Raw genomic sequence first — 18,553 nt, forward strand, 5'->3', positions numbered from 1 at the left:
AATAAGTCACAAGTCATACTTATTCAACTCACGAGTTGTAAGTCAATTTCACCATAAGTAACGCGATCAATACTAATTATTACAAATAAGTCAAAAGTCATAATCGCAACACTCACGGGTTATAAGCCAATTTCAAATTATTCTGAATTAATTTTACATTTTTTACTCTTTCAACTTTATATGCATGCATTCTGATAATAATGCATTTAATAGATTTGGAACTGAAAAAACTACTCAATATATTAAAAAATTTACGTGCATTATGCACAAGGGACCCATTTTCAGACACAGTCAATTTTATGTTGCCTTTTTAGAGTGACGAGCAAAAAGGGTATGAAATTCCTTCCGTTTGATAAAGAACACGATGTGCGTACAAATATAACAAATGTAGTTTACAAGGAAGTGTTCAAAAACGTATAAATTGATTTGAAATTACATGTGTAATTATTGTTTTGTCACCAATCTTACTTTATGATTTTATAATTTTGTGTGATACGGGAAGTTAAGTAATTGTTATTGTGTGACTTTTAAAATATATTCTGTAATATAGTCAAAAATACTCCTATGCATTATGCACGGGTCATAAAGCTAGTGACACGAATAAGAAAAGATATCCCCCCACATAAACCCCCTAAATTCCATGGTCGACTGTAAATTGGCTCGAATCCAAGGGGTAAAGTCCAGGTGGGTCGACGCAGGAAGATTTGCTAGCTCCCAAACACTCACATCATATTGACAATTACGAATGATTTGGGCCGAGTCTTCTTCTTGTATCAGACATCTAGGACAAGAGCTCGACACAACAATATTTCTTTGCACCAAGAGCTTGCATTGCGGAAGCCTATCATACCAAGACTACTCAAATACATTACTCATCTTGGAAAGTCATCTGAGTTCTTGTAATCTTTCAACTGCATATAATGTCTTCCATTTTTCTCTTTTCTTTTTGTTGCCAATTCGGTCAAAGAGAAATGTATAAGTATTAAGAAAATATTAACGAGGTGAGTCACTATCACATTATGAATTGGTGCCATGTAACCAAACAACTGAGATTCAAAATCATGGCAAATTGGCAATAATCTAAAACAGCTTAATCACCTTCAAAAACAAGGCAAGTTCAAATATGAGGCTTAATTACACGATGAAAGTTAGCGTCTGATCTCTTTTCACGAGTTTGCTCAGGAATCCATCTAGAGATGGTATGTGCTTCTACGTTACAATTCTCCAAGCATATTGGAGAATCAGTCTCGTTACTAATGCCCAGGACATGTAAAACTATCAATGTCTTGGCAACGCCACCACAAAGCCGAATTGTGCCATACAAATCAGACCATAACTTCAACCGTTCATTCGAAATACCGTCTCTTTCTGAAAGGACAATAACTGCATATTCTGAATGGACCAAGGCTGGATGGTGGCGATACACAACATAATCAACACCATACTGGGATCCTGACCTCACTACCCAATTATTCTTTCTTAGATGAGAGTACGCCTGAAAAAACTTGGGAAACATATCAACTTCTGAAATCATGAAGTGCCACAACTCTTTGTTACTTTTCACAACACCGTCATCTCCAATGATCTTCAAACAATTCAAGGTATAGCACAAGTACAAAGCTTCATGTAAAGTAAGCTCATACCATTGTCTATCCTTCTGGCTGGTTACAATTAATCGACCAAAACATGCACGGTTCAGAAGCTCAGATTGTTCTGTGTCTGCTTCAATCAAAACCCTGCATCCAGATATTAATCCTTTGCATTTGGATGTGGTTAGAGATGACCGAAGTGCTAAAACTATTTCCGACATGGGTTCTGCAAGGGCTTTAGCTTCTGAATCCTTCCCTTTCCATCTTGGGGCCATGAAGTCTCTCTTCAGAATATTAAGGATCAGGAATATCCACACAACAATTTTTTTTGTAGTAGTAGTACAATTTATAAGTTGCAACCTTAAACAGACATCGCGTCGTCTAACTGCAAATGGAGAAAGTCTTCTCAATACAAGAACATGATGGTCAGCAAGAGCTTAAAGCTTTGTCAAGACTCAAGCATTAGAGCAACTTTTGTCTTTCTTTTTATCATCTCTGATTTTCTCCAAATAAAGTTACCAATATAAGTTATCTCTTCATTTTAATCTGATGCACACACTAATGGTCATTAATCATTACGTCATTTTTTATACAAGTTTAGGCAAGGAGACTAGAAGAAAACTATCTATCTGTAATAGAGGGTAATTTGCAGCAAGAAAAGAATGAACAAGAATACAAGAAGATCAAATATACAAGGTATGTTATGTTGTATTCCTATATTTCGTATTTTTCCTGTAACAAAGTATAGGGCATTTGAGAGGCAAACTCACTCCCAAGAGAACTTATAATTAGAAATTTAGAATATAATTAACCTGGATGCCTCTAATTCCCCTCCCCTTCCTCATTTATACTGCTATCTTTCTCCTACCTGTTCTCACTCTATAACCAACTTTTCTGACAAGTTCTTTTACCTAATGGAAGTCCTCCAGCATGCACTTCACTGATATCATAACAAAGTCAAAGTGTGTTGCCTGAGTTGCCCTTACTTTGTTGCCTAGAGCAGGTGAGTCTCACTTGTGGCCAGGGCTGAGCAGCTTGTCTGTTACACTGTCAGAATACATTCCGGAAAAAAGGTTCATACAACTTAGAACTAAGTCACGAAGATGAAGATCTATAGCAAAGTAATCAACAAAGTCATGAATGGATGACAAAAAAGTCAAGAAAGTCATGTATAAACTCACAAAAGGCTCTAGTAATCTAATTCAAACTAGCTTATCTTTTCCGTGTAAAAATTTCTTTTTTATATGATCAAATGAAATCAATGTTCACTTATGCAAGGAACAAAGGACCTGCAAGGAATCTTGGGGTGTAGTGGGTCCTTAAGGGAGTTAGTTATCAATGGATAATTATGTCTTTCAGTGGACATACGCCATAAAAGCCAGTAAGAGGAAAGTATGGAAGAAACGGTAAGTTAGTTACGGGGAGATCTTAACTTGTCAAAAGTTAAGGGTTGTGGGAAATTGATTTCCCTGTTCATCCAAATACAACTACTATTTCAGCCTGATTCATTATAGTTGATTTCAAATAACATTTCCTTACTCTTGTAGTTGATTCCTATAGAGAGTTGCAAACAAAACTCTTCATCTACACTAACTCCTTCATTTTTTATAATTATCTATTCTCATTTTGATACTCAAACTCATATTTGAAACCAATTTCAGTAAGTTCATCAACTACATTTCAATTAGCACATTTGGCCTATACATCATAACAAAATTTAATGCTCTAATTCTAATTTCTAACCCTAATTAATCCAGTAAGGGAAAGAGGGTAAAAAATACTTCTATATATAAACCCTAAGCAGCTACCTCTCAACCCACAACGCAAATTGGATTAGCGAAAGAACACTAATGCCAAAAATGAATTTCCTGAATTCAATTAAACACTATAATATCAAGATTGACAATTGAGAACAACAAATTGAAAATTCATACGATTGCAAAACAAGGTATAAAATTATCTAATTCACATTCCCTGCTACTTAAAATATAGTGGCGGATCCAAGATTTTGCGAATGGAGGGTCACCCTCTTCCATCAACCACATATCAATCAATAGCCAATGCATCGATAAAAAAAAAAATCATAAAAAGTAAGGAGATGATTTAGAGTCGGTGTTCTTTAGTAAAAAAAAAACAAAAACTTGATATTCAAGTCAATTATGCGTTCGTTCTTTTCATTCTGAATTAGATTTGGTCAAACTATGTAATTGATAAGGATTATTAACTACTTATTAAACTTTTTTACACAACAATATAAATAATTTGTTCAAATTAGCATAATAAATAAAAGAACAAATTAGTTAATTCTTGTCCAAGTACTAAGTAGTAACAAACTAACAAGAAACAAAATGAAACAATGAACACAATCCAATAAAAGCATTAAGCATAAATTCGAAATTAGCATACAATTAAAATTAGAAAACAGAAACGCTAATAATGTTGATGTAGAATAAAAATTATAAATACGACATTGAAACAACAATCATAAACAATGGGAAATGAAAACTTGAAATGGGAATAAGTAAAAGAAATTAAGAATGAGGAAATAGCAATTAAGATGGAAAAGATGAGTTAGTTTACCTAAATTCCAAATCTGGAGTTTGAAATTCAAATGATTATTCACAGAGACAGAACCTCAAAAGTGCAGTGAGCGTCAGTTCGGACTTCCGAGAGAGAGAGAAGATGAGTTGCCAAGAGAGGCAGCGTCTTGGACTGTTGGTACTTGGTACTTAGGAGTTTCTGGAATTCTTTTCAACAAAACTAAATTAAGATTTTACAGCAATCCGTTGTAGTCTAGTTGGTCAGGATACTCGGCTCTCACCCGAGAGACCCGGGTTCAAGTCCCGGCAACGGAATTTATTTTTTGATCCATAACATTGTATAAATCTTTTTGAAAAAATTGACAATAATAATCCAAACTATTACCGTTTCTCTCAAAATAATTCTAATTATGGATTATTTTAGAAAAATTCAATCTTTTAATTATCCTATATATAATGACCCAAAAGGGATCATTGAAGGCAAGAAAAATAAAAGTTTAAATTATTTTGGAAAGGTATCCCAAATAGTTTGAATTATTTCAAAATAATTTAAAGTTGGGATTATTTAAATGGACCTATCATAGTGGGATTAATTCCGTCAATTTTTCCATTAAATTATGACAACCACATCAAATTCCCAACTTTCGCTTTGATTGCGGTTCGAAATTGAACTAAGATAGTTTTGCCAAGTTTATACGTAGAAAGTGTTTTTGCTTCAAATGCCTTAAATTGATATTACCTCCGTCTTTTTTTAGTTGTTATATATACTTTAGCAAACATATCAAGGAAACATGTGGGTATTATTGAAAATATAGCAATAAAGCATAAAATAGTTTTTTTGTATGATGAAGACAAAATAATGGTATAAAGGTAAATAATATGTGGATACCACATATTAAAGTAGAAATATTTGGCAAATGTAGCAACTAGCAACTAAGAAGAAACATGTCTAAATGGTAAAATATAGCAACTAAAAAGAGACGAAGGGGGTAATTTTTTGGAAATTCTCAATGATAGGCTCCTATACTTGAGAATTCCCAATGGTAGGTTCAACTTTCTCTTTTTTCCATTGTTAGGCCTTAGGTTTCCTAATTAACCCAAAAATAGCATTAATGAGACTTAAAATTTAATCGCATTTTAAATTTCGATACTTCTATTAAGTTTTGCCTAACCCCTACTAAGTATGTTTTATTTAGGTCTAGACTCCTAACCGCCGGCAAATTGGATCTCACATTTTTCCAATGACCTCTACAATTTTGCACTTTCTACGAGCCCGTGATGATTCTCAGGTCGTTTCTTGTCACAAATTAAGACTCTAGAGTCTCACGATGCATATGGACATGATTATTTAAATTCCTTAAATCATATTCAAGGATCAACACTTAAACTATATGTAAATCATTCTAGAACTATCAAACTACAAAAAGTATCATGTAACTATATTTATTCTTAAGCTACTCATTTACTTATAGATGGATTTGTAAATGAAAAAAAATCTTATCTTTTTTCTTTGTCATGCAACTACTATATATCTGTATCGATTTATGGCTATCATTGTTCAATTTACACTACTAATATAGTAGTAATATATACTTTCATGACTTTTAAAACCCATTCGTATAGAATTATGAAATTTTTTGTTAGTCAGTTAGGAGTTTAGACCTAAATAAACCATAGTTAATTGGAGTTAGGCAAAACTTAACAAAATTATTAAAACTAAACATGAAATTAACGTTTAAAACTCCTTAATGTTACTTTTGCGTAAAATAGAAAAACTGAGGCCTAGCAATGAAAAAAAAAAAGAAGTTGAATCTAACATTGCGGATTCTCAAGAATAGAAGTATATCATTGGAAACTTCCCTATTATCTTTTAGTATGGCATTCATCATCTGAATCCCCTTCTAAATCCCTTATATACCATTTTACCCTACCAATCTATATGTTATCACCAATTCCATCAAATTCTAAGCGCTTTCACTTAATGCACATACATGAATCTATATTATTATTTAAAGCAAAATTCTAAAGCCTATTTGGCAAACTCATATTAACCAAGCAATTTTAGAGCACAACCAAAGCAAGCCTATCAAATCCGGTGTCCAGGTCGCACTTATGTACATTGATTCTCGAAATTGTAAAGTTTTAGGAAATAAAATGTTAATTGCGTTAATTATGGTATAAATGAGACAATTAGTATCATGATCCCTGTATCATGCTTATGTTAATCAATTACAATATTTGAAATATGGAAATAAAATATATGGATGCTTACATCATGTGCAAATTTATCATCTAAATCAAAATAATTCCTAATTTCAAAAATGTGATTTTATGGATTGATTTTTGACACTTTATTATTTACTGTTTTCATATGATAAATAAAAAACCGAGTCAATATTTTTAACCCTAAATCTATCACTATAAATACTATCATATTTGCATTGCATTACTACTCCAAGTTCCATAAATCCTAAACTTGTTGCCCTAAAACCGAAATTTGATATTATCTCTATTATTAGAAACATTTATATATATATATATATTATATTATATATAATATATATATATATATATAATATATATATATATATATATATATTATATATTAGGTTTAAGTTCATATAAGAACCACCCTTATGGTGAGAACCACTCATTTTTCCTCATTTTACGAAGATTTTGATCATTTCATAATATTTGTGCTCATTTTTTGTTTCACTTATTTTATGGTTTTGTTTATTCAACAATTTTATGCTCATTTATCAACATTTTCGCTCATTTTACGTTTTGCTCATTTTACTTTTTTTCTCATTGAACTTTTTTATGCTCATTTTACATTTTTCTTCTTTTATATTTTTGTTCATTTTACGTTTTTGATAACTTAATGTTTTCTACTCACTTTATGTTTATGCTCATTTGTTACTTTTTTTTTGTGCTTATTTTAGAAAGTTTTTGCTCATTTTTAAGTGGTTCTCACCATAAGAGGGTTCTCATTAGAACCCAACCCTATATATATACTAGTTGCATATGCACGCGATGCGTGCGTGACAATCTTAGGTAGGTATATACAAATGGACATGTTCTTTATCTAAAATTATTTTGGTTTTGATGTAAATTATTGAGGTTCTTTTGTAGATGTTATTATCTTTTTAAATTAAAGGTGAATGATTTTTAATTGTTCAATACTGTCACTGAAAAATTTGGTAGATGATTTAATAATTTCTTCTTACGACTTTAGTATACTTCTTTAACAATTATAAATGTTAATAAACTATATTATTTGAACTTTGTAAATTTGAAATATTATGTTATCACAATATATTGCAAACCTTTTTTTGGTTGAAGATTCTAATTGATTTCCTGAATTGATTGTGTCAATCTAGTTTGTCAAGTTATCAATGGTATTGCATATTCTATTTTTGACCTACTCATATGGCAAGTTTCATTGATTTCTCATTAGAAAATATTATTTTAAATTATTAGAGGGTATTCTAGTCACTTCAAAAGAGGACACCACACCTCATCCCTTGGCTTATATAATACTAGAATTTTTTGCACGCGATGCGTGTTTGAATTTTTTTTCGAAACAGAAACTCGATTTTCTTCGGCATAAGAGTCAAAATTTGAACATTAGATATACAAAGTATAATTGTTTTTAGTTGCAAAATTTGATTGGTTTAGTTTCTGTCTCTTAAGTCTCTCACCATTCTTTTTTTTTTTTTACTTTTCAAAGTTAAATTCTATGAATAAAATAGAAATTTTATTGAATTTATTTATGATTTCTAATATTATAATATTTTTAGTTGATTTTTGAACTAAGTACAGTACTTCATAAATTGTAAAGAAAGTGCACACTTTGATTTCAAGTCAATTTTTTCATAGGTTGTAGTTTGTAAGTGAATTTTTAAGTTTTTGTAAATTTTCCTCATTTTAGTGATTTGCATAACGTAAATTATGCAATTTTATAATTTTAGTTGACTTGTGAGTGATTGTTATAATTATATTTTTGGTATTTTTGTTTGAAGCCCCCTTTGATTTGTAAGTAAATTTGCAATTTAGAATGGGAAGGGGGTAACATAATCTCTTCATTCGGGGACACCATAGCTCCCCCTTCCCTTATATAATCGAGATATGTTGTACTTTAATTCTTGAATGATATTTTACATAAACCTTTTTACCTTGATAATTAATCGTCATCATATAATAGAAAAAGATAGGTTCAAATATATGTAAAAGTTTTATTATATATAGGAAACACTGTAAAAAAATAAATAATTTTTTTCCTTGTCTAACTTTTAAATTCCTATTTCACTACAAATACACCTCTATTTTTTTTTTATCATGGTCCACCATTAATTGTGAATGGTTCTTGAGAATAGTGATTTGTAAGTAAATTTTTGTAAATGTTTTGGTATGTATTGACGTTCTAGGTTATTAGTTTTAGTTTTATGTTAATTTTAAGTTTTAATAAAGTTTCCTGATTATTTGAGTGATTTGCGTGATTTTCATAACGTGATTTTCTCAATTGTGTGAGTGATTTGTAAAGTTTATTCTTTTAAGTGATTTGTAAGTGAGTGTTGTAAATTAATTTTCGGTAGTTTTCTTTATTGAGTGCCGATTTTGATTTTGACATTCCTATTGTAATTTAGAAAGAGAAAGGGGGCAAAATAGGCATTTCAAAAGAGGACACCATTGCTCCTCCCTTCCCTTATATAATAGAGATATATATATTATATAAGGGAAGGGAGGAGCAATGGTGTCCTCTTTTGAAATGCCTATTTTGCCCCCTTTCTCTTTCTAAATTACAATAGGAATGTCAAAATCAAAATCGGCACTCAATAAAGAAAACTACCGAAAATTAATTTACAACACTCACTTACAAATCACTTAAAAGAATAAACTTTACAAATCACTCACACAATTGAGAAAATCACGTTATGAAAATCACGCAAATCACTCAAATAATCAGGAAACTTTATTAAAACTTAAAATTAACATATATACAAACTAAAACCAATAACCTAGAATGTCAATACATACAAAAAATATTTTCAAAAATTTACTTACAAATCACTATTCTCAAGAACCATTCACAATTACATACTCACAAAAGTTACCTATAAACACAAATCTGAGAAAAACAAAAGATTTTCACAGCAATATCACACATTCATCCATCGACAATTTGCGAACTTCCAAAAAGATACATAATTCTTTTAACCTTCAAAATTATTTCGCATTAGTTGAAATAAATAATAGCAACTTAGTCGACTGTTATGTAGTTAAAAAAAATGGAGATGATAGTAATGACTTCAAAAGGGCTTTTATACAATCAGACTTATATTTAATTCATTTTCATATTAAAAACAAATTTCGTTTTTTCTAAAAAAATGCCAATATTAAAACTTTTGCCCAAAACTTTTGCAAAAAATCCACGTTCAAAAATCCATTTTTTGAAAAACAAAACAATATCAAACTTTTTGCGAACTTTTGCAAAAATCCATTTTTAGAAAAAAAACTACATTAATTTGCGAAAAGTAACGATTTTTATTTTTCTAAAACCGATTTCAATATCAAATTGTGTATGAAAAATTTAAAATTTGATTTCAAATATAATTGAAGCTAAAATGTTAAATTTTAGAAAAGGACAAAATTAAAAATTATGAAAATTTTAAATATCAACGTGTGAAAACAAAATTTAGAAGTTAGACAATGAAAAAAACTTAAATTAGTTTATACTTTCGGTTACAATCTTGGGATCATGGATCGAATTTTACCCTTGCTAATGCCCAAAAAAGTTAGACAATCTTGGGATCATGGATCGCGTGCGTAAATTGCTAGTATATATATGTGAGAAGAGAGTTTTATATGAGAAGTAAGAAGAAAATCTAACCCTTAGATCATGTCTTATTGAAGGGCCAGGATTAAAAACCTAAAACAATTAAAATTCCAAATTTTAAAATCATAAACTACTGCCTTTCTCCTCTATCCTCTCTCTTCTCTCTCTCCTATCTCCTATTTCCTCTCTGCTATATTCTCGACGGAATCTTTTAGTTTCACAGACTAATTTTTTTTTTTTTGCAATACTAGTTCAGCGAATTTCGTAAGAGATACATTCTCTTTATAATTTCTTTGCAATACTAGTTCAGTGAATTTCGTCTAGAATTCGACACTCAATATCAAGATTGCCGACAATTTGGGAGAGAAAGGTTAGTTTTTTGGTTTTTTTTTTCGTTCTTGTTTACATTTTTTGAGGTGTTTTCAGAATCGTGAAATTGTTGCTATATTCAGTAGTTGTTGCTGTTAAACGAATTGTGATTATGATTGGGGATGTCATGAAATTTCTTGACATTAATTATGCGAATTTTTTTTTTCCGTTCTAGTTTACATAATTTTGAAATTGTTGTTATATTCAGAATATTGGGTGTTGTTGCTGCTAAACGAAATTTGATTATGATTGGGGACTTCAATGATGACATTAATTATGCAGAAATTTTCGCAATCTTCTTTGCACATCTTATATTATGATAAGTTGATAAGTTGAATAGTGGTGATAAGTTGTATCCTGAAATCTAATTCTTTGCATATCTTTCGCAATATCTTTATTATATAATTCTTTGCATAACTTATATTATACAAAGAATTATATACGCCTCGGCAATGGCAGTAATCCGCAGCATTAATGAGCTGCTGAAAGTACTTCCTGGCTTCATTATTTTCCTTAAGTCTGCACTGTTTCGCCTGTTCAAGATCAATATTACAATCTTCCTGATATTTTCCTGCTCAAATAGAATGGTATAAATAAATTAAACATGAAAGTACGAAATCAGTACATTATAGCCTTAGCTTAGTAAGGAAGAAGTTTTCATTATGGAGGACTTACTATAATGTCAAAGAGCTCGCCTCCATCAACTAGTTCAAGGACAATATAGATCTTTGTTTTGCTTGCCATGACCTAAGAAGAAAGTGATTTATATTAGAACTCACAAGCACTATAACTAAATCAGTAAGTACGATATGTTGCACCAAATTGTTTCCTGGTAGATGATAAAATGGAACAAGGAATAATGCAATATCGTTTTATCATAGAATTTACCTTCTAAATGTGCAGCCAGTATGTGTTTCATTAAAAAATTTGGATTTTAACTAATTCAACCAGACAATTAACAAGTAGGAGATAGCAAGTGCCAAGTAGCAAATTGTTAATCACTACTTGCTCGACTGCTGGTTAACTGCCATGTGTGCACTCCATTCTTAAGTAATGCGATTCTTCATAGATGTATTAGTTTCTTTAAGAATAGTATAGATTAGTGTTCTATATCACTTCTTTTATTGACATATATGAAGTTATTTTAATTTGATTGAACTTAATGATTACAACTTATTTATGTAATTAAGGCGTTAAAACTTAACGGACTTATCCAATCTTATTATTATATTCACTCAATTGATATGGTAGTTTTGTGTTTGTAGCTCCTCTTATCTCAGGTATTTGATTTACATTGAGACTTAGGGACAATGGAGCTCTTGTTGATGGGTTGTAGTGATAACTTTGACATAGTCGTTGAATTTGTATTTTAGGCTATTTACCTAACCATTCTCCATGTAACACAGTGTTGTATTCAATATTGCCATTCTTATCATTAATTACCTTACCATAGTTTGTATAATTTTTTACGAATTTGGGGTTTGAGAGTTTTTTAACGTCATGTATATAATCTTTGGAGATTGTAATTATCAATCATCTTAATGGCCCACATTTTCCTAACCACAAAATACAACTATTGTTGCTATACCTCAGTAACATTATTTTAATTCGTAAAAAAATAAATTAGTATTACGATACCTCGTAGTGGTTTTAATGTTGACGTTTGCAAGATTACTCCAATAGGTGAATGGCTTTATTTCAATGGCGCTACCATTGACTCTAGTGCAAGAACCCTAAATTGTTATATTCTTAGTGATCCAAAATTGATTGAAGTGAAGTTTATAATAAAGTTTAATAATGTAGAACATGGATAAGCCAAAATTGTACACTAGTACTGGTTTTCCCTATAACTCTTAATAACTGTTGACATAACCGTAATGACTATTTTTCATAACTCTAAATAAATCATGCAACTCTTTAACATGTATTATCATCACTCTAATAGGTATTTCTTATAACTTTAACTATTTATTCGTATAACTCTAAAGAAGTGTTGTCATAATTCTAATTTATACATCCTATAACTCTTAACAAGCATTGATATAACTTTTAAATACTACTGCCTACTATCCAAAGTAAGTGTTGTCAGTACTCTAATTAATATTTCTTATAACTTTAGACAAGTATTGGTGTACTTTTTCACTACATATCTTACAACTCTAAACAAGTGTTGTCATAATTGTAAATGATAATTGATGTATACATGTGGGGGTTACTTAATGTCATGATGTTTTAGTGATGATTCAATTTGTGTTTGATCTTTGTGTTACTCTTAACTTAGACACCTGTGGCAAACATGATTACATGAGTATCATTATGATTGATATTTTATGTTTTGAATATTTCTGGTTGTATGAATTTGTATGTAGATATGAACATTGTCGAGGTTGGTAATGTGAATGGTAAACGTAATGCAAGTCAAAGTATGAATTTGGTTGAAAGAAAGGGCAAATTACTTAAAAAGGATATACATCACATGTACCGAAACAAAAAAAAGCATAGAGTTGTCTACTCAATGTAGACCGAATGATTGGTAAAGCTTATAAATGACTTATCTTCGCAACAAGTTCAAGATGACATTGGTTTTGGAGGTCTTTGCAGTTTGCATTTGACTCAAAGTCCTACTACCATGATCCCTTTTTTAATTAAGTCTTTTAATCCTGGAGTTGGTTTAGAATCGATGCGGTGAATAAATTTGTGGTAAGTAAGTTTGATGTGCATGAGGTTTTTTTGCTTCCCATGGGCGATTATGAGGTTGAGGAGATTCCACTGGTAGAGGATCTAAGAATCTGATAATTCTTGAAAAGAAGTTTCGATTTAAGTTTGATTTTGATGACAGCAATGAATTTCTTTGAAGGATATAGCTGCTAAGATTCGATCTAATGAGATGCAGTCGGGGGGAAATGAATTTAAAAGTCTATTTGTCCTTTATGCTATGGGTAGGTTTCTTGCTCCTACGTCAAACAATAAAGTGGATTTGAAACTTTTAAAATCTGTGTCTCAAGTAGGTAAAATAAAAGAATTTGATTGTTTCATATGTGCTAGAGAAGCTTTCTAATGGATTTGTGAAATATCATGTAGATAATTTGGCTAATCTTGGAGGTTGTGTTATCATGTTATATACTTCCATAGGTTAGTTCTCAAATCTCAGGCGTTACCTAGAGATCCCTCCCTTGATGAGTTAGGTTTTGGTGGTTTTGGGAATGGGATTTTGGATTTGGAGAGTCGTCTCTCTTCGCGTCTTTTATGTAATTCAGTAGCTTCAGTCCACGATATCCAAAGGAAGAATCCACATAATATAACTGTTGACATTTGTTCAGTTGATATTTCTCACTGCAAGAAGGTATTTATCTTTGAGTATCCAGATAGCTTGCCTTCTGATGAGGAGATACATAAAACTGCAACAGACGTATGTCCTCCTATAACTCTTATCATATATTTTTATTGCAATTTCATGATGTCCTACTATGATTTTAATCATTATCTTATATAAAACACATGCAACATCTAATTATTCATATCTAATTTTGATAAGTTAGGTTATTATTACATGCGACTTTGTTTCCACATAATATTTTTTTTATCATAACTCCATTGAGAGTCCTTTGATATATGATAACTCTAAAAAAGAATTGGCATAACTCCAAACAAGCATTGGTACAACTCTAAATACATAATTTCTAAAATGAGAAATCCAATTAGTGGCTAGCACTAGTGTAACTCTAATTAGTAATTCATATAATTGTAATCAAATACTCCTTTAACTCTAATTTCAACGTACATAACAATTAACTCTAATTAGTAATTCATGTAACTCTAATCAAATACTCTTATAACTCTAATTGGAAGTACATAACAAGGAATGTCATAACTATAATTATAACTCTTATGACTAGTCAAATACTCCTGTAACTCTAATTAGTAATACATATAACTCTAATCATATACTCCTATAACTATATTATCTCAGTCTAGTCTATCTTTTATGTATCTCCGTATATTTTAAGATTTTATCCTTTCCTTTTCATAGGGCCTGCATGAGATTTTGTTGTTAATGAAAAGAGATTTGGACGTTGTGTCTTCCCATTATATTGATCGATAGATCATGAATTATTGCTGGTTCAGTTTACAGAAATTTACTAAAAAATGGCTATTGTTTTTCTGTGAGTAATGTGTGTTTGTATGTAGAGAGAACTTCTTGCTTTCGGTTGTTCCGTTGATTGGCCTTGTTATCTTGCGTTTTTTTTCGGTGTTGGATGTTCTTAAGCATTTGTGCTTGTGTATTCGTCCTGATTGATGATGTTCAATGTTGAGCTGAGAGTTTTCGTACATGGGATAAGAGTTTTCGATAGATCATGGATAACACTAGTGTAACTCTAATTAGTAATTCATATAACTGTAATCAATTACTCATTAACTCTAATTTCAACGTACATAACAAGTAACTCTAATTAGTAATTTATATAACTCTAATTAGTAATTTATATAACTCTAATCAAATACTCTTATAACTCTAATTAGAAGTACATAACAAGTAATGTCATAACTATAATTATAACTCTTATGACTAGTCAAATACCCCTGCAACTCTAATTAGTAATTCATATAACTCTAATCAAATACTCTTGTAACTCTAATTAGTACTTCATATAACTCTAATCAAATATTCTTATAACTCTAATTAGTAATGCATATAAATCTAATCATATACTCTTGTAACTATAATTTCTCAGTCTAGTCTATCTTTTATGTATCTCCGTATATTTTAAGATTTTATCCTTTCCTTTTCATAGGGCCTGCATGAGATTTTGTTGTTAATGAAAAGAGACTTGGACGTTGTGTCTTCCCATTTTATTGATCGATTGTCAAAAACAAAGAGTATGATCAATAACGAAGAAAATAAAGGGAAAGATAATATACATGTTTCTGATTCTCCTACTTTGTCTCCAACTCCGTCTTTTGTGCATAAAGATGCATGGCAAATGTATATTGATAATTTCACGAATTCTATTTTTGCTATGAAGAAAGCAGCTGATGATATGCCAACTTTCCAATTACTCTCTCGGTCTGAAAACAAGTTATTAATTGGTGCCAAGGGCCCGGATGTTTTTTCCCCATCCTTTGTTGACATTTCAATTATTGGAGATGAGAGTGTTAAGTCGTGTTCTCATGTGGACGAAATCAACAAGGAGAGAGATGGTTGTGTTAGATCTTCAATGTCTTGGTTGCGTACATCGTCTAATAGCCATAATGTCAACAATGATGGTCTTGGTTTCCTCATATAATTGTGGGATTCAAAAAGTCCCTATCACTTTGGTTTCAAGATTTATGCGCCAAAATGGATCTATATTATTACACATGCCATTCTTTCGGAAACATGTAGTTTATTATTGTATGGTAAATCACAATAACACTCTCATCTCTTTTGGCGCATAAATCTTGAAACCAAAGTGACATGGACTTTTTGAATCCCACAATTATATGTAGAAACAAGACCATCATTGTTGACATTATGGCTATTAGAAGATGTACGCAACCAAGACATTGGAGATCTAACACAACCATCTCTCTCCTTGTTGATTTCGTCCACATGAGAACACGACTTAACACTCTCATCTCCAATAATTGAAATGTCAACAAAGGATGGGGAAAAAACATCCGGGCCCTTGGCACCAATTAATAACTCGTTTTCAGACCGAGAGAGTAATTGGAAAGTTGGCATATCATCAGCCGCTTTATTCATAGCAAAAATAGAATCTGTGAAATTATCAATATACACTTGCCATGCATCTTCATGCATAAAAGACGGAGTTGGACACAAAGTAGGAGAATCATAAACATGTATATTATCTTTCCCTTTATTTTCTTCGTTATTGATCATACTCTTTGCTTTTGACAATCGATCAATAAAATAGGAAGACACAACGTCCAAGTCTCTTTTCATTAACAACAAAATCTCATGCAGGCCCTATGAAAAGGAAAGGATAAAATCTTAAAATATACGGAGATACATAAAAGATAGACTAGACTAAGAAATTATAGTTACAGGAGTATATGATTAGATTTATATGCATTACTAATTAGAGTTATAGGAATATTTGATTAGAGTTATATGAATTACTAATTAGAGTTACAGGAGTATTTGACTAGTCATAAGAGTTATAATTATAGTTATGACATTACTTGTTATGTAATTCTAATTAGAGTTATAAGAGTATTTGATTAGAGTTATATAAATTACTAATTAGAGTTATATAAATTACTAATTAGAGTTACTTGTTATGTACGTTGAAATTAGAGTTAAATGAGTAATTGATTACAGTTATATGAATTACTAATTAGAGTTACACTAGTGTTATCCATGATCTATCGAAAACTATTATCCCATGTACGAAAACTCTCAGCTCAACATTGAACATCATCAATCAGGATGAATACACAAGCACAAATGCTTAACAACATCCAACACCGAAAAAAAAAACGCAAGATAACAAGGCCAATCAACGGAACAACCGAAAGCAAGAAGTTCCCTCTACATACAAACACACATTAACCAGCAATAATTCATGATCTATCGATGCTCTATCGATCAATATAATGGGAACACACAACGTCCAAGTCTTTTTTCATTAACAACAAAATCTCATGCATGCCCTATGAAAAGGAAAGGATAAAATCTTAAAATATACGGAGATACATAAAAGATAGACTAGACTGAGAAATTATAGTTACAGGAGTATATGATTAGAGTTATATGCATTACTAATTAGAGTTACAGGAGTATTTGATTAGAGTTATATGAATTAGTAATTAGAGTTACATGAGTATTTGATTAAAGTTATATGTATTACTAATTAGAGTTACAGAAGTATTTGACTAGTCATAAGAGTTATAATTATAGTTATGACATTCCTTGTTATGTACTTCCAACTAGAGTTATAAGAGTATTTGATTAGAGTTACATGAATTACTAATTAGAGTTAATTGTTATGTACGTTGAAATTAGAGTTAAAGGAGTATTTGATTACAGTTATATGAATTATTAATTAGAGTTACGCTAGTGCTAGCCACTAATTGGATTTCTCATTTTAGAAATTATGTATTTAGAGTTGTACCAATGCTTGTTTGGAGTTATGCCAATTCTTTTTTAGAGTTATCATATATCAAAGGACCCTCAATAGAGTTATGATAAAAAAAAAAAAATTATGTGGAAACAAAGTCGCATGTAATAATAACCTAACTTATCAAAATTAGATATGAATAATTAGATGTTGCATGTGTTTTATATAAGATAATGATTAAAATCATAGTAGGACATCATGAAATTGCAATAAAAATATATGATAAGAGTTATAGGAGGACATACGTCTGTTGCAGTTTTATGTATCTCCTCATCAGAAGGCAAGCTATCTGGAATCTCAAAGATAATTACCTTCTTGCAGTGAGAAATATCAGCTGAACAAATGTCAACAGTTATATTATGTGGATTCTTCCTTTGGATATCCTGGACTGAAGCTACTGAATTACATAGAAGACGCGAAGAGATCCGAATCTCCAAATCCAAAATCCGATTCCCAAAACCCCCCAGAACCTAGCTCATCATGAATACGTTTTTGGAATTTTTCATCTGTCCAAAATTGAACAAGGGAGGGATCTCTAGGTAACGCTTGAGATTTGGGAACTAACCTATGGAAGTATATAACATGATAATACAACCTCCAAGATTAGCCAAATTATCTACATGATATTTCACAAATCCCTTAGAAAGCTTCTCCAGCACATATGAGCACCAATCAAATTCTTTTATTTTACCTACTTGAGACACAGATTTTAAAAGTTTCAAATCCACTTTATTGTTTGACGTTGGACTAAGAAACCTACCCATAGCATAAAGGACAAATAGACTTTTAAATTCATCTCCCCCCGCCTGCATCTCATTAGATCGAATCTTAGCAGCTATATCCTTCAAAGAAATTCATTGTCTGTCATCAATAATGTCAAACTTAAATCGAAACTCTCTTTTCAAGACATTATCGGATTTCTTAGATCTTCTACTAGTGGATATCTCCTCAACCTCATAATTGCCCATGGGAAGCAAAAAAACCTCATGCACATCAAACTTACTTACCACAAATTTATTCATCGCATCGATTCTAAACATCCAACTGCCAGGATTAAAATACTTAATTAAAAAAGGATCATGGTAGTAGGACTTTGAG

At 31.0% G+C, this 18,553-nt stretch overlaps 1 protein-coding gene and 1 non-coding gene across 6 annotated transcripts; one reads left to right on the plus strand and one right to left on the minus strand.

Annotated features, from left to right (window-relative positions):
• Window positions 1-526: 526 nt before the first annotated feature.
• Window positions 527-4,332, minus strand: LOC104896019 (tRNA-splicing endonuclease subunit Sen2-1). 5 transcript variants are annotated; one of them, XM_010682690.4, is made up of 3 exons: window positions 4,170-4,332; window positions 2,501-2,636; window positions 527-1,974 (listed from the first exon to the last, which is right to left on the minus strand). In XM_010682690.4, exon 3 carries the CDS (start codon window positions 1,862-1,864, stop codon window positions 1,118-1,120), a length of 747 nt encoding a protein of 248 aa, XP_010680992.2. In that variant the 5' UTR covers window positions 1,865-1,974; window positions 2,501-2,636; window positions 4,170-4,332; the 3' UTR covers window positions 527-1,117. The 5 variants fall into 5 exon arrangements, with proteins under 5 accessions (XP_010680992.2, XP_010680990.2, XP_057251939.1 ...); XM_010682688.4 differs by having other exon boundaries at window positions 527-1,991; XM_057395956.1 differs by having other exon boundaries at window positions 527-2,636.
• Window positions 4,333-4,371: 39 nt separating this feature from the next.
• Window positions 4,372-4,444, plus strand: TRNAE-CUC (transfer RNA glutamic acid (anticodon CUC)). Its single transcript has one exon. It is a non-coding gene; the product is annotated as a tRNA-Glu (tRNA).
• The last annotated feature ends 14,109 nt before the right edge of the window (window positions 4,445-18,553 follow it).

The sequence above is a fragment of the Beta vulgaris genome, chromosome 6 (assembly GCF_026745355.1).
Source record: "Beta vulgaris subsp. vulgaris cultivar EL10 chromosome 6, EL10.2, whole genome shotgun sequence".
NCBI classification, from domain to species: Eukaryota; Viridiplantae; Streptophyta; class Magnoliopsida; order Caryophyllales; family Amaranthaceae; genus Beta; species Beta vulgaris.

Coding starts and splice junctions, on each gene's coding strand:
- LOC104896019 (XM_010682690.4), bottom strand. CDS start 1,864: ATGGCCCCAAGATGGAAAGGGAAGGATTCAGAAGCTAAAGCCCTTGCA.